General features: G+C 45.1%; 1 protein-coding gene across 4 annotated transcripts in view; it reads left to right on the top strand.

The window, feature by feature from the left end:
- The first annotated feature begins 929 nt into the window (after window positions 1–929).
- The window catches only part of LOC117675990 (vascular endothelial growth factor receptor kdr-like), a 197,098-nt gene continuing 182,756 nt past the window's right edge, over window positions 930–15,271 (top strand). For 2 of the 4 annotated variants that reach the window (XM_034435095.3, XM_034435094.3), the window contains exon 1: window positions 930–1,757. In XM_034435095.3, the coding sequence (XP_034290986.2) occupies window positions 1,703–1,757 (55 nt within the window). In that variant the 5' untranslated portion in view covers window positions 930–1,702. The remainder of the gene's footprint in view (window positions 1,758–15,271) is intronic. The other 2 variants (XM_087877452.1, XM_034435096.3) reach the window with 1 other exon arrangement.

Genomic DNA, 15,271 nt, shown 5'->3' with positions numbered 1-15,271 from the left:
TACTTCATCCCCTCAAAACACACTTACACTCACTATCATATACATTGTCTAGAGAAATCTGAAAATAAAGATCTGTTCCCAAGAGATCTCTTCATAAATATTTTTAAATTTCAGTTGTTAGTAACATGGTTGTTAAGCGAATCTGGCTTCCCCATTGACTTTGCTTGTCAGAAGGTCGCAAAAAGGGGATCACGTGATTCCTGGACACTGCCACCGTCATAAATGTGAACCACTTGTCAATCACGTGACCATGGGGATGCTGCCACGGTCATAAGTGTGAAAAACGGTCATAAGTCACTTTTTTCCAGTGCCGCGGTAACTTTGAAAGGTCACTAAGTGAAATACAAACTTCTATATGTCTTTGTATTTATTATGGCTGTTCACCGCCCTGAGTCCTTCGGGAGTAGGGCGGTATACAAATATGAAAAATAAATAAATAAAATAAATAAATAAATAAACTGTTGTAAAGAGCCTTGGTACTACAGTGGTTTAAAGCACCCTGTTATTAACACAGCTGCCTGCAATTTACTGCTGGTTCGAATCTCTCCAAGGCTCAAGGTTGACTCAGCCTTCCATCCTTTCTAAGGTAGGTGAAATGAGGACCCAGTTTGTGGGGGCAATAAGCTGACTTTGTATAAAATATACAAAAGAATGAAGGCTATTGCTTAACGCATTGTAAGCCGCCCTGAGTCTCCGGAGAAGGGCGGCATATAAATCAAATTAAAAAAAAAAAATCGAGGACCACCTGTAGACTCTCCTGCTTGTGCTTTGAACTCTTGTTATTCCATGTTCTAGAAAGAGACTTTACCAGTTTCTTTCGAAGCCCTACCCGCTAGACCGCATTGCCTCCTCCTCCTCCTCCTCCCCTCTTCGGGGACCGGCAGTCAAACCCGGGCAAAAGCTGGCTTGCCCGCGTGCGGCCGGCCGTGCGAATGCCTTGGCGAGGCAGGGCGAAGTGGCCGCAAGGCAAGCGACGGAAAGTAGCCGCGGGGCTTCTTGGCGGCCCGAAGAAAAGTTGGGGGGGGTGGGGGGTCTCTGGGACTTTGGCTGCTGACGTCTCGCCCGCCTCCTTCGCTTCCCCTCTCAAGCATTCCAAGTGCGCCTCCAACATCCCGGGGAAAGGCAATTCCGCCTGGGAGGGGGCAAGGGGGAAATGACGGTCCCCGGTCTCCCTTGGACCAGCCCCAGCCCTCGGGAGGCACCGCAGACCCCGGGCGCCTCGGCCAGCCTTGCGACTCCTCCGCTGCCCGCCCCCGCCCCGCTTAAAACCCCACTCCGGAGACTTTGGCGAGTTGCTGAGAAGTTGGCGCCGCGGCTCCGGCCCTTCCTTGCTCCCGACCTCCCTGCCTCCCCATCCCGCCCTGAGCCAGTCCGGGCGTGGGCTGCCTTCTCCTGCCCCAGGAACACCTGCTAGCCCCGCCGGTTCTGCCAACTTCCAAGTTCCCTTCTTGCCGACCCTCAGCCCCGCGGGAGAGATCGCGGGAGACTTAGAAGGAAGGACCGAGGCGATTTTGGCAGCATCGGGGAAAAAAAGGAGAGGATCCCTTTTTTTTCCCCAGCCAAGCTCCGACACCCTCTGCTCTGGACGATTGCCACCCCAGCCAGCGAGGTTGCCACCTTTGCAGCTTGTCCGGTGCCCAAGAGGGCATCCTGGGCTGGGCACCTTCTGCTGGCAAAGGACCCACCCCGACTGCACCAGAACATGACTGCCAAGTTGGCGATTTCCGTGGCCGTTTGCTTAATGCTGGCACTCCAAGGTAAGTGTTGTGCCCTCTTGGTCTTGCAAATTGGGTGGAGCCTTCCAGATTTTGGGGCAACTGTGGACTGGAGTTCCCAGCTGCAGCTTGGAAGGGCTCTAGCTTTTCTCTGTCTGCCACCCACCTGAGTCACTCAGCATCCTTTTGGGTGGGAATGCCTTTCCTAAGCAAAGGAAAGTCTTCCAAATGAGCCAGGCCAACTCTGTCCTGGCAAGAGCTGAGAATGAAGAAGCTCTGGAATTCAGGAATTTTTGTAGTTTTTTTTGGGGGGGGGACAAAACCTCATCAGCCACACTTAATGCCTTGCTGAAGGCACTTTCCTAGTGTGGCCTCTATTTTCCAGCTCTGACTTAAAGCATGCCCAGGAATCAAACTATATACCAAGGATGACCAACCTTGGCAACTTTAAGACTTGTGGACTTCAACTCCTAGAATTCCCCAGTTGGCATGGATGGCTGGGGAATTCTGGGAGTTGAAGTCCCCAAGTCTTAAAGTTGCCAAGGTTGGACACCCTTGCTATATGCCATCAGTGAGATTACTAGATAAACTAACTATTCAGTATGTTTGTCTTTCCTACTGTTGCTCGTGCTTTTATGAATCCAGAGTTTTGGGATTTGTTCACAAATGCATGAATAAGTCCACTGTAGAGCATCCCTTTGCCCAGAGAAGGGACCAAGGTAATCCTTGGCATATTTGTTTAAGCATAAAAAATAGAAAACGGGTAAAGGAAAGATGTTTTATTTTCCCTTACTAATTCTCACTCAATCTGACTAAAAGGCACTTTGCTTTCCAAGTTTTTCGGAAAGGAGGGTAGAATTTTGGAGGAAACCAAAATATATGATGCGTGGTCATCTGACAGTTATTTAGGAGAATTGGGAACAATCTCAAGGCTGGTGGTCTTCTACTTTCCTTCAATCTCAAGAGAAGATTTCAGAAAGGAATTTGCCACTCGAGAATTTTGTTCTTGAGAATTTCTAAGAGATCTCTTGACTAAACAGAGAAATTCATCCACCCAAATTTCTCTTCTCACAAACTGAGTGGAGAACTTTGGAAGTCTTGTTAGGGCCTGGTTCTACCTGGAACCTTGGAGAGGTATTTGTCAATGAGAAGAGTCCATTATCATAGGACAATGAAAGCTATAGAAAGTAGCTTTCACATGTGGGTAGCTGAGGGATCAAGGTTCAAAGTCCAGCTTGTGGTATCAACTATCCCCTGATGCTGAAACTCTGCCTATAAGTTTGAAAATTGTGCTATCTGAAAATACGAAGTTGGAAGGACCTAGATTTGACTTGATAGGAGACCAATCCAGGGAACCTAAAATTTTGAAAGAGGTTGTCAATTGATATCTTAGCCGAGATGAATTCTACACTTGATATAGGTGAAGTTTTCTTTCTAATATTCTGCAAAAGAAAGTAAGGATTCCTAGTTTGGTTGTTTTGTTGCACCCCAAACCCTTTTGTTTTTTCTCTTTCCAAAAAAGTTACTATCTATTGCTGATCACCTGGTCTTCCTCTTTTCAGCTCATATGAAATTTTCTCTGTATGCTATCCTTATTTTGTCCATTGGTTCCTGAAGAAGGTTGCGTTACTGGGTTGACTGTCACAATATACTGTTTAAAAAATATATGTCACTCAAACAGAATGATTAATCCCAAAATTGAAGTTGGAATTTCTTGCCTTTTTAAAATCATAACTGCCTTATTTCGGTCCAGACTATTTGACGCCTTCTCCTAATATTGTACCTCTCTGGAGGCACCACCTGCTGTATGTTCTTAGGCTGGTGATGCCAGCTACGGAGATGCCCCTTCTGCTCTCTGTTCCTTTTAGCTGGAAATTTGGACCTTTTGTAGGTCAAACACACTGGCACATATTCTCTCTCTAGTCCTAATTTGCATCACTAGGTTGGGGATTATGTTATGTTATGTTATGTTATGTTATGTTATGTTATGTTATGTTATGTTATGTTATGTTATCTTGTTGTGTTATGTTATGTTATGTTATGTTATGTTATGTTATGTTATGTTATCTTGTTATGTTATGTTATGTTATCTTGTGTTATGTTATGTTGTGTTGTGTTGTGTTGTGTTGTGTTATGTTATGTTATGTTATGTTATGTTATGTTATGTTATGTTATGTTATGTTATCTTGTTATGTTATGTTATGTTATTATTTATAATTTAAAATGGTATAGATGGTTTGGTGTTGTGGTTAAAGAATCGTGCTAGGAACCAGGAGATGATGAGTTCTAGTTCTGCCGTAGTGATGAAAGCCATCTGAATGACTTTGAGGCAATCACTCTCTCTCTCTCTCTCAATCCAATTCACTTTACAGGATTGTTGTTGTTATAGAAAGGAATATTAGGTGAGAGAGGAGGGGGCGGAGGGAGGGAGAGAGAAAAAAAGAGATGGAACTTGGCAAGACACAAAAGAATCTATGTTAATATACTATCTGAATGTTTTCCCATTTATATATACTGGGGGTAAAATCCACCCCCATCCCCAGACAGTTAGGTGTGTCTGTAAGGCTTGGCAAAAAAGTCAAGCTGGTGCTTTGTCAACATTCAGCTATTGAAGCAACCCATTTCCTAAATTTGCACAATCCATCGGAACTGAAATTGAATAGGCCGTGTCCACCAAATACGCTTGAGCACAAGACAACCGAACCAAGGCGAGACCTCAATAGTATGTTGTGCGCATGGGACCACCAGGTTCTTCCATGGAAGATGATGGGGCCATGATATGACAGGGGGAGCAAATATACTGTTAATGACCCATAGCTGATTTCATTATAAATCATTAACATGCAATGGTTACCAACCAGAACATGCACATGAACTTCTCTGGAAAGCTGCTTTGAAGCCAGGAAGGGAATAGGTCTCTGGAGGTTAATCTGGGATGGCTCTTTCAGATATGGAAACTGTTGAACAAGCTTAGATATGAATGTTCTCCATATATGTCTAGATTGTTCATAACGTTGTTGGAAAAGGATTTTCTTGTTAAATGTCTTCCTGAAGGACAATATTTCTCAAGCTTGACAACTTTGTGTCCACACACCTTAAAATTGCCAAGCTTGAGAAACATCGCTGAAGGGGAACCTTCTCTGGTTGATGACCTCCTAGCAGAACTTCTCCACATCAAAAATGTGGAGTAAAACACAAGCCAGACCATATTTAAGTGAGGTGCTGACGGTCTGCCTAACTGGTTGCCTCTCGGTCTGTAGACATGCATGCTGCCCCCTAAGCCAGAAAGTTTGATGAACCCAGAGCAGAAAAGCTGCTTCCCTTGGCTGCAATGGGTGAGGGAGGGTCTAGGGAATCCTTCAGCCTATAGTTGAACTGCTTCAGAGTTCAGTTCGGTTTCCTTTGGAGACAGAACTATTTCAAAAATGCTGTCAATTTAATTGGGTGGGATTTTTCTAGGGATGGTTCCAATTATCATTCCCCCCCCCCTCCATTTTTTGGATGCCAAGGGGAATAGAACGGGCTGTGTACAAGACAATGCCTGAAGATTCCACTAGATGGCAATTCCTCCTAGGGTACATTTTTCCAGATGTTGTATTGGGGAGAGTTGGAGGGGAAACTCCAAGAAGACCAACGGCTGCTCCATCAGGTTGTGGTTTTATTCACCATTAAAGCTGCAAGACAAAGCTCAAATCTATTTTCTTCCCAGTCCCTGATCAGATCAGATCACAAGCATTGAATTTTTTTTTTGTTTCTTCTAACCAAAAAATTGGTTACTGTGCTCTGATACTAACTAACTAACTAACTAACTAACTAACTAACTAACTAACCAAATTATTTGTTTGTTCGTTCGTTTGTTTATCTTTTTACTCAAGGCAGTGAACACACATAATATAGGTAGTCCTCAACGTACGACCACAATTGAACCCAAAATTTATGTTAAATTTGTTAAGTATATTTTGTCCCATTTTACAACATTTGTTAAGTGAATCACTGCAGTTTTTAAATTAGTAACACGGTTGTTAAGTCAACCTGGTTTCCCTATGGACTTTGCTTGTCAGAAGATCACAAAAGGGGATCACATGATTCTGGCACACTACAACCGTCATAAATGTGAGTCAGATATCAAGCATCTGAATGTAAATCACGTGATGGGGATTCTGCAACAGTCATAAGTGTGAAAAATGATCATAGGGTACTTTTTTCAGTGTTATTGTAACTTTGAATGGTCACTAAAGTTGAGGACTACTTGTACTTCTTCCTCCTGTTTTCCTCATAAAAGCAACCCTTTGGCCTGAGAGAGAGTGAATGGCCCAAAGTCACCCAGCCAGCTTTCACAACTAAGGCAGGACTAGAACTCACCATCTCCTGGTGATTGACTCAAAGTCAGCTAGATGGGTTTCATGTCTAAGGCAGGACTAGAACTCACCTCCTCCTAGCATTTTAACCACTAGATGAAACTGGCTAGTAGTTAGCTTTAGCAATGGTTGTCTGAGCAAACCAGCTTGGAACCACAATTATTTCTTTTTCCTGAAGTGAGGGTCTTCCATACTGGTGTATGGAACTGAGTATTAGTCCTTCACAATAGCAAAAGCTTTCCAGGATTTCAGATGGAAGAAAAACTATTTTTCCCCTGTAGCCTGATTAATTCCCCATTGCATTCAGCTTGGATTCAGTGAGATGGTTATTTAAAGTTTTATTATGATTTATTATATCCCATATTTCTGTCCAGAGGGCATTTGAGGATTGAGAACAGATAGTCTTGGCTGGGCTTTTCTTCATTTTGAAATAAGGTAATAAAGTCTGTTTGAAGATCAGCCATAAGCTCTTTCCAACTTATGTGGTCAATTCACACAACCGCTTTGTATAGCTTGTTCCATCTGGAATTTAATTGTGCAATTCATTAGAGGGGAAAAAAGGAATTTGCCTAAAAAAAATAAAAATTGTCCCCGTCAATACAAAAGTAACCCATCATCAGTAACCAGAAGTAGTGGAAGAACTTTGTTTACATAAAGATGGCTTGTGGGATGCAGCTCATCAAAGAAAAATGATTTTGCCAAAGGTTTGATCTGCTATGCTGTAACTAAAATGGTTTCCTTGCAAACAGATTCTTTAGTCACAGCTTGAATATTTTATGCTTTGCGACCATAATAGAGGCTGCCCATCACAGTTGTCAGTTGCGATGGTCATAAAACAAGTCAGTCAACAAAGCCAATTTTATGAGCTTAAGTGGACCAAGCCTTCGCTATGGGTACAGTTTTGCCAAAAACTGAAAGTAATTGCCAGTTTTTGGCAAAACTATCATAAAACACAGTTAGATGATTGCAGGTGGGGTAAATAGGTATTCCATTTCTGGAAATGTTATAAATATTCTGGATAGACACCCGTCAAAAATAGTTTAATTGGTTTTCCACATTGCAAAGGATTGCACCAGATTAGTGTTTCTCAAGATGTCAATTTTAAGCTGTATGGACTCCCAGAATTCCCCAGCCACCAACGCACAGGGGCAGAGATGAAAAACATGTAATGGGGCCATGGCACTCACCAAGTGGGCCACAGAAAAGCAAAGTGTATTATATCACAAATACTGTCTTGTGGGCATCAGAAAACACACCAGTTACTGTTTCATATCCATATCTAGTAAGGGACCATTTTGGTCTAGTGGTTAAGCCACCAGGCGAAAAACAAAGAGACCGTGAGTTCTAGTCCTGCCTTAGCCGTGAACACTGGCTGGGTGACTTTGGGCCAATCACCAGAAAACTATGAGTTCTAGTCCTGGCTTAGTTACAAAAGCCAGTCTGGTAGTCTTTGGGCCAATCACAAGGAGACCGTGAGTTCTAGTCTTGCCTTAGGCACAAAAGCTGGCTGGGTGACTTGGGCCAATCACCAGGTGGTGGTGAGTTCTAGTCCTGCCTTAGGCAAGAAAGCCAGCTATGTGATCTTGGACTAATCACGCTCTCTCAGCCCAGCCTACTTGACAGGGTCGTTGTTGTCCAAGGTGGATATTTTCACCACCTTGAGTTATTTATAAACATAATAAATAGTATACAATAAGATAAACCAATCAATAAATGGGACCTGGATGAGGGGAGGACACAGGAGAAAAATGAAATGAAACCTGCTCAGTCTAATGTGCTTTGCTATGCTTTGCACAACCCTATTGTATTCTCATCACTTATTTATTCCTCTGCTAAGCAAACAGAGGAAAGAAACAATTTGCCAGTTCAGATTACGATCGGCAAATGCCACTTTGCATCAGCACATGTTGACTGAGAAAGCTTTGCTGAAACAGGAGACTGTGCCAACCAGAACAGGATCAGGCAACGACAAAATGAATCATCCAGAGATATTTTCATATGGGACAAGATCTCCAATCCAGCTTTTTCTTTTTTTACTACAACGAAAAGACAAGATGTCAAAGTCAAGTCAGACAGGCTGGATGATTCAAACCCCATAAGATATTTTTATCCCTGCTGTTAGCTAAAAGGCACACACAGTAACATACGTATAATCTGTGAAACCAAGTATGAAACGCATGACATGAAACGAAGAAGGAACAGAGGGAGGAAAAACAAACAAACGGGGGATGCCAGTTGTTAAAGTTAAATAGGCAGCTGGAAAACTATGTTCAGTGAAAGGAGTACCCCAACAGAGCTGGATGTATCAAGTTATTGGAGATAAAATCTGTTTTTGTTTCAGAAATATTTATTAAAGAGCTTTTTATAGGCCTGGGATTTTAGGAACAATTCTATAATGTTTGCATTTGTGGTGATGTTGTGCAGGATTTTTTGAAATGCAGTACTGAGAGAGAAACTTGTGATGTCGGTAGGTTCCTTAATCTGCACTTAGATTTTTATTGAATAGTGTAGGTTGAATTGCTGAGGTTTGGAATTATGAAAAGGGAGTGTTTTCGAATTCACTCTAAGCCTGGGAAATTTACCAGGTGTCTCTGGACCTGCTACTGGATTGCTGTTGCAGGGAAAATATTGAGTTAGATCTAGTAACTCTCTCCTTGTGGTCCTTCAGAAGATGTAGATTAGAGGTTATTGGGTGAGTGGATGGATGGATGGATGGATGGATGTAGATTGGATTGGATTGGATATATGAAATTTCACTCCCCATTACCACTCTGCTCCCCCCAAATCATCTTAATTCGGTTTGTTTGGTTGTTTGCTTCTTCTGAATGTTTTCTTTTACCATACTTTTCTTTTCCCTGTGTTAGAGATATTCTTTCAGGTAAAGATTTCCCTGTGGCCCGGTTAATTAACCATTGTTTACTTATTTATTTATTTATTTTATTTATTTATTAGATTTTTATACCGCCCCCTCTCCCGAAGGACTCGGGGCGGTGAACAGCCAAAGTTAAAAACATACAATATAAACAATTAAAATACGTTTAAAACAGAATTAAATCTAAAATGGCTCCCCAATTTAAAATGCCTTACCCATACCCCTATAAAAAGACGAATTTAAAATTTAAAAATTTAAAATTTCCACATTTAAAAAGGGGGAAGATTTAGGCCAGGCCAGCTTGATAAAATAGAAAGGTCTTAAGCGCGCGGCGGAAGGTGCGCAGATCCGGGATCCTACGTATCTCCGGGGGGAGCTCGTTCCAAATCGTAGGTGCCCCCACAGAGAAGGCTCTCCCCCTAGGGGCCGACAGCCGACATTGTTTGGCCGACGGCACCCGGAGGAGCCCCTCTCTATGGGAGCATACTGGCCGGTGGGAGGCTATTGGTGGTAGCAGGCGGTCCCGTAAATAACCAGGTCCTAAGCCATGGAGCGCTTTGAAGGTGATAACCAGAACCTTGAAGCGCACTCGGAAGACCACCGGGAGCTCGCGCAGGAGAGGTGTCACATGGGAACTCCATGTCGCTCCCATCACCACCCGCGCGGCCGCACTCTGCGCCAGTTGGAGCCTCCGAGTGCACCTCAAGGGGAGCCCCATGTAGAGAGCGTTGCAGTAATCCAGACGAGAAGTAACGAGGGCATGAGTGACTGTGTGTAGGGAGTCCCGATCTAGATAGGGACGCAACTGGCGGATCAGGCGAACCTGATGAAAAATCCTCCCGGACATGGCCGTCACATGCTCTTCTAACGACAGCTGTGAATCCAGGAGGACACCCAAGTTGCGAGCCCTATCCGTGGGGGCCAATGATTCGCCCCCAATAGTCAGCGATGGCATTAGCTGACTATATCGGGATGTCGGAAACCACAGCCACTCGGTCTTGGATGGGTTGAGCCTGAGCCTGTTCCTCCCCATCCAGATCCGTACGGCCTCCAGGCACTGGGACATCACTTCAAGGGCATCGTTGGGGTGGTCCGGGGTGGAGATGTACAGCTGGGTGTCATCCGCGTACTGATGGTGCTTCACCCCAAAACCACGGATGATCTCGCCCAGCGGCTTTACATAAATGTTGAACAAAAGGGGCGAGAGGATCGATCCCTGCGGCACCCCACATATGAGGGGCCTCGGGGTCGACCTCTGCCCCCCTGTCAGCACAGACTGCGACCGGTCGGAGAGAAAGGAGGAGAACCACCTTAGTACGGTGCCTCCCACCCCCAACTCTTCCAACTGGTGCAGCATGATACCATGGTCGATGGTATCAAAAGCCGCTGAGAGATCTAACAGGACCAGGACAGAGGAGCAGCCCCTGTCCCGAGCCCTCCAGAGATCATCAACCAACGCGACCAATGCCGTTTCCGTGCTGTATCCAGGCCTGAAACCCGACTGGAACGGATCCAGATACGATGCTTCATCCAGGTACTGGGGAAGCTGTCTCGCAACCACACTCTCAACAACCTTCGCCACAAAACGAAGGTTGGAGACTGGACGATAATTAGCCAATACTGCCGGGTCCAGGGAAGGCTTCTTGAGGAGGGGCCTCACCACCGCCTCCTTAAGGGCGGCGGGGAAGACACCCTCACCCAATGAAGCATTTATAATCCCCTGGAGCCAGCCTCGCGTCACCTCCCGGGAAGCCAGCACTAACCAGGAGGGACACGGGTCCAACAAACATGTGGTCGCGTTCAATCTACCCAGAATCCTGTCCACGTCATCTGGGGTCACAGGATCAAACTCATCCCAGATAACAGTCTCAAGACCTGCCTCCGTCACTCTCGCTGGATCTACCCAGTCAGAGTCCAGACCTTCCCGAATCTGAGTGATTTTGTCATACAGATACTGAACAAAGTCCTCGGCTCTTCCCTCCAAGGGGTCCTCCCGCGCTTCCTGGTGGAGCAGGGAGCGGGTCACCCTAAACAGGGCGGCCGGGCGATTATCTGATGACGCAATAAGAGCAGCAAAATGCATACATTTTGCTGCTTTTATCGCCACTAGGTAAGTCCTAATATGGGATCTAACCAGTGTCCGGTCCGATTCAGAAAGACTAGCTCTCCAACTACTCTCTAGGCGTCTTTTCCGGCGCTTCATCTCCCTCAGCTCCTCGGTAAACCAAGGAGCCAGGCGAGATCCGCGCCGGGTCAGAGGCCGCAAAGGCACGACTCGATCCAGGGCCCCAGCGGCCGCCCTATCCCAGGCGGCCACTAGGTCTCCAGTCGAGGCGTGAGCCAGAACCTCAGGAATTGGCCCAAGCTCCGTCTGGAACCTATCGGGTTCCATCAGGCACCTGGGGCGGTACCATCTTATCGGTTCCGCCTCCCTGCAGCGGGGTGTCGCGGTACGAAGGTCAAGGCGAAGGAGAGAGTGATCCGACCATGACAAGGGCTCGATGACTACATCCCCTATCTCAAGATCACTCAACCACTGTCCAGAGACAAAAAGCAAGTCCAGTGTGTTTCCCCCAGTGTGCGTAGGGCCATGAATTAGTTGGGTCAGATCCATGGCCGTCATGGAAGCCATGAACTCCCGAGCCACCTCAGACGTCTCACCCACGGACGGCAGGTTGAAATCCCCCATGACCATAAGTCTGGGGGTATCAACCGCCACCGCAGCAATAACGTTGAGTAGCTCAGGCAGGGTTGCTGCCACGCGGCAGGGAGCCAGGTACGTGATCAGCAAACCCATCTGAACCCCATGGCCCCATTTCACAAGGAGGGACTCACAACCAGCTGTCTGAGGTACAGTGGTCTCCCTGGGCCTAAGGCCTTCTCTAATAATAACCGCTACTCCCCCGCCCCTCCCTTGTGACCTCGGCTGATGGAATGCGCGGAAGCCTGGTGGGCACATTTCTACCAGAGGGACCCCTCCCTCCGGGCCCAACCAGGTCTCTGTAATACCCGCCAGGTCCGCTCCCCCCTCCTGAACAAGATCACAGATGAGGGGGGCTTTATTTACTACGGACCTGGCGTTGCACAACATCAGACGAAGGCCCGGGCCGTGAGGATCTGTGCAACCTGGCAAACGGGTAGAGCCTTGGGGGCCGGAGCACCCTACCGCTTGGAGACAGCGGGTGCGTGCTCCCTTAACATGATATGGCCCCCTGCTCCCGCCATATCTACCCCTCCCACTCACAGTACTGATGGTAAAAACACAGTCCGAACAAGCTCGACCCCCTCCATTGCCCCCGGGTCCCCCACCCGCCCCGCCGCGCGTCGTGGCCGGGCCCGACCCTCCCCTTGGTGGGTTATCCCCCAAACCCACGCCCCTAATTCCAATACCACCCCCCTCCCCCCTCCCCAAACCCCTTAAAAGGCTAGACATAGACAATTTTAAAAACCCCGCAACCCCCTCTTTGCGACAGCTTTACATTATTAAGTAAAGCTGAATGAAGTTGCAAAGAAAATGCAAAGAATATATGTCATTCACATTCTTTTTTCATGATAATTATGAGGAGGATGGCGATGATGATGCAAAATGAGTCAGGGGGATTCATGGAAGCATAAAAGAACTGAAGATGATAACCCTCACTGCATAACAGAAGCCATGTCCCTTGTGTGTGTCCTGTGCAACACATACAAAAGGTGTGAGGCTTTGAATGCCATTGACTCTGTTTGCTTGGAGTCCCTGCTTTGTGCATCAGATGGATGGCAAAAGATAAGCCTTTGTGGGATAGCTACTCTACTTGTCCAAAGCCATACTTCGTATTTGGCTACACGTGTCTGAAGCATCTTTTGTTTCCCTTATCCTAAATCCTTGAAAAAGGAGGGCCCATCTCTTGAACAGAACTAGACCTGAATGCCCATTGGCATGAGATTGGGAAGAGACAAAAAGCATTTCCATCAAAATCAAAAACACCTTGCATCTAATCCAAGCATTCTCCAAGCTCTTGTGGAAGATTCATAAAGTTTTTAGCTTTACATTGATCTAAAGCAGCTGGCAGATCTTGACTGAGTTTTATCTGGATTTGGGTACTAAACAGGGTGAGGAGCCATCTGGGGGTTCCATCTTGGGAGAACAAAATGGCAGGCTTCTGTATTGTTGCCAAGAAAAGTTCTTGAACGTGCCCATGGAGTCACCATCAGTTAAGTTCAACTTCTAGGAGACCTCAGCACTTGCCTGATCTTGAAAATCTTGATTGAACTTGACCAAACTTTGAAAAAACACCCCAAGAGAAGACAATAGCAACTCACTTCTACAGGGTTGCTAAGAAAACTCCATGGAGATCATGCCAAGTCACTAGCATTGTGTTTGATTCAATGGCTTTAATTTTACTAGATCAGACATTTTTGTAAGAATTAGGGTCCATATGAGAACTGTAGAGACATCCAGAATGGCTTCACTGAAGACATTTCCAAATGGAAATGGTGCCTTATGGATTGAGCAGCACAATGTCACTTCCCTAGGTTGCAGTCTTGAGTCCAATATCCTTTTCAAAACCGCAATCTTTAATGTGAGAGAAACATGGAGGGGTTTATCATCTTAACTGTCCTGGATTAAATCAGTGTTATTTTAATGAAGTTTAAGGGTCATAAAACAGGACGGATTTTGTTTGTCCTGTCCCACGTTCCTTTGGAGAGTACAATTGCTAACGGATCAGTCCAAGCCTCGGGGGAATGGCTTTGAATGGGTCTCAGCATGGAGTGGGGTGGAAACCATGCACATTGTTCAAAACAATGGGAAGTGGGAAGTCAAAATGGTGGCTGGCTAAGAATTTCTTATTTTTTTCGTGCAGTGGCTACAGCCCATCTGTTTCTTCCTCCACAAAACTTTATGCAATCCAATTGTACGTTTTGTTTTTGTTTTAATTCCTCTGCTGCCCCTCACAACACCCAATTCCTTGATGGAACAAAAGGGATGTGAAGAGGTTTTGTTGTGTAGCTAAAGCGGCAAAGCTTTCGCTTTTGCAAATGAGGCTTTATAATTTTCCAAGCATTTGTTAAGGGGGAAAGAAAACAAGAGAGTTGAAGCTCTCTGCTGATAATGAAACAGTCCCAAGTTCCATTTCCTTTTTTTTTTTTTTTTTTTTGGTGTATAGGGAATGGAAAAAGCATATGGCCCCAAAGATTTTGTAGAAATCGGGAGTCAGCTGCCATATGTAAAGGAAATGTATGGGCTCCACTTCTATTTTCAGATCCTGTGCTTTGTCTTCTCTGTTTCCCCGTAAGTTTCCTTAGATCTTCCTGTGTTTTTCTTAAGTGTGGGAACAACTTTGCCAAGGAAGTGGGGAGCAGGATTTGCAGGATAACGGGAATTGTTCTAGATTGAAAGGTCAAGGAAATTTTATCCAGGACTACCTGTTGAGTTTATTTGGTCTCAGAGGACTAAGGGATCCCTTGCATTTGTAATCTGTATCTGGACCTTTTTTTTGGAGGGGGGGAGGATGTTGTTGCTTAAAATAATTTGTTTTCTTGAGTGGAGAAAGAAAAGAAACAGATTTAAAACCAACAACAAACAATGCTGGGATTAAAAAGGCATTTTCAGTTAAGAGCCATCGCTCAGTTTTGCTTGAAATCCTCTCTTTCCTTGATTATAAGAGTTGCTTTATGTGTTTTTTGTTAGTTAATTTGTTTATTAAGAGACCCGTAGCCCTTTTTACTCACAAAGAAAATGTGTTCCAGGCAGCTTATGCCAATGACAACAACAATCAAACCACCCAAGTAAAGATAAATCCCTTTATAAATTTGCAAAAAGCCACAAATTAGAGATGGCATGAAAAAGTTAATAAATTGCATACACACCATCTGCCTCCCCCAACATAACGCCTTCCAGTTGTGTAGGATTGCTGAATACAAGGTTGGGGAGGGTTGCCTGAGATAAGTTGAAAGTTCATCAAAAAAAGAAGAACCTTTAAGTCAAGCCAGACTTTTAGTAAAAGTAAATATAAATGAATTTCCCACCATGGATTTCCCAACCTGGATCGCACAGGAGAAAAGGATTCTGGAAGCTTCCACGCTGCCACCTTCTCCAAAGTACAATCCATATTATTTGGATTCCTACTCAATCTCTGTTCAGAATTGTATGTAGTAATCTTCTAGATGTAGGACTTTAACTCTCAGATGTTATAGATGTCATACTTACGGAGAATGCTGGAAATTGAAACCTATATTTTTGGAGGTCACTTGGATCGAGAAAGGTTGGTCTACACTGATGGTCTTTGCTCTAGAATTTCAACCGTGTCCCATGTTTGCTTGGAGGTGCCAAGAACAATACCTGG

The sequence above is a fragment of the Pantherophis guttatus genome, chromosome 12, assembly GCF_059756535.1.
Source record: "Pantherophis guttatus breed Tessera chromosome 12, ASM5975653v1, whole genome shotgun sequence".
NCBI lineage: Eukaryota > Metazoa > Chordata > Lepidosauria > Squamata > Colubridae > Pantherophis > Pantherophis guttatus.
This window is presented reverse-complemented; position numbering and strand designations above follow the sequence as displayed.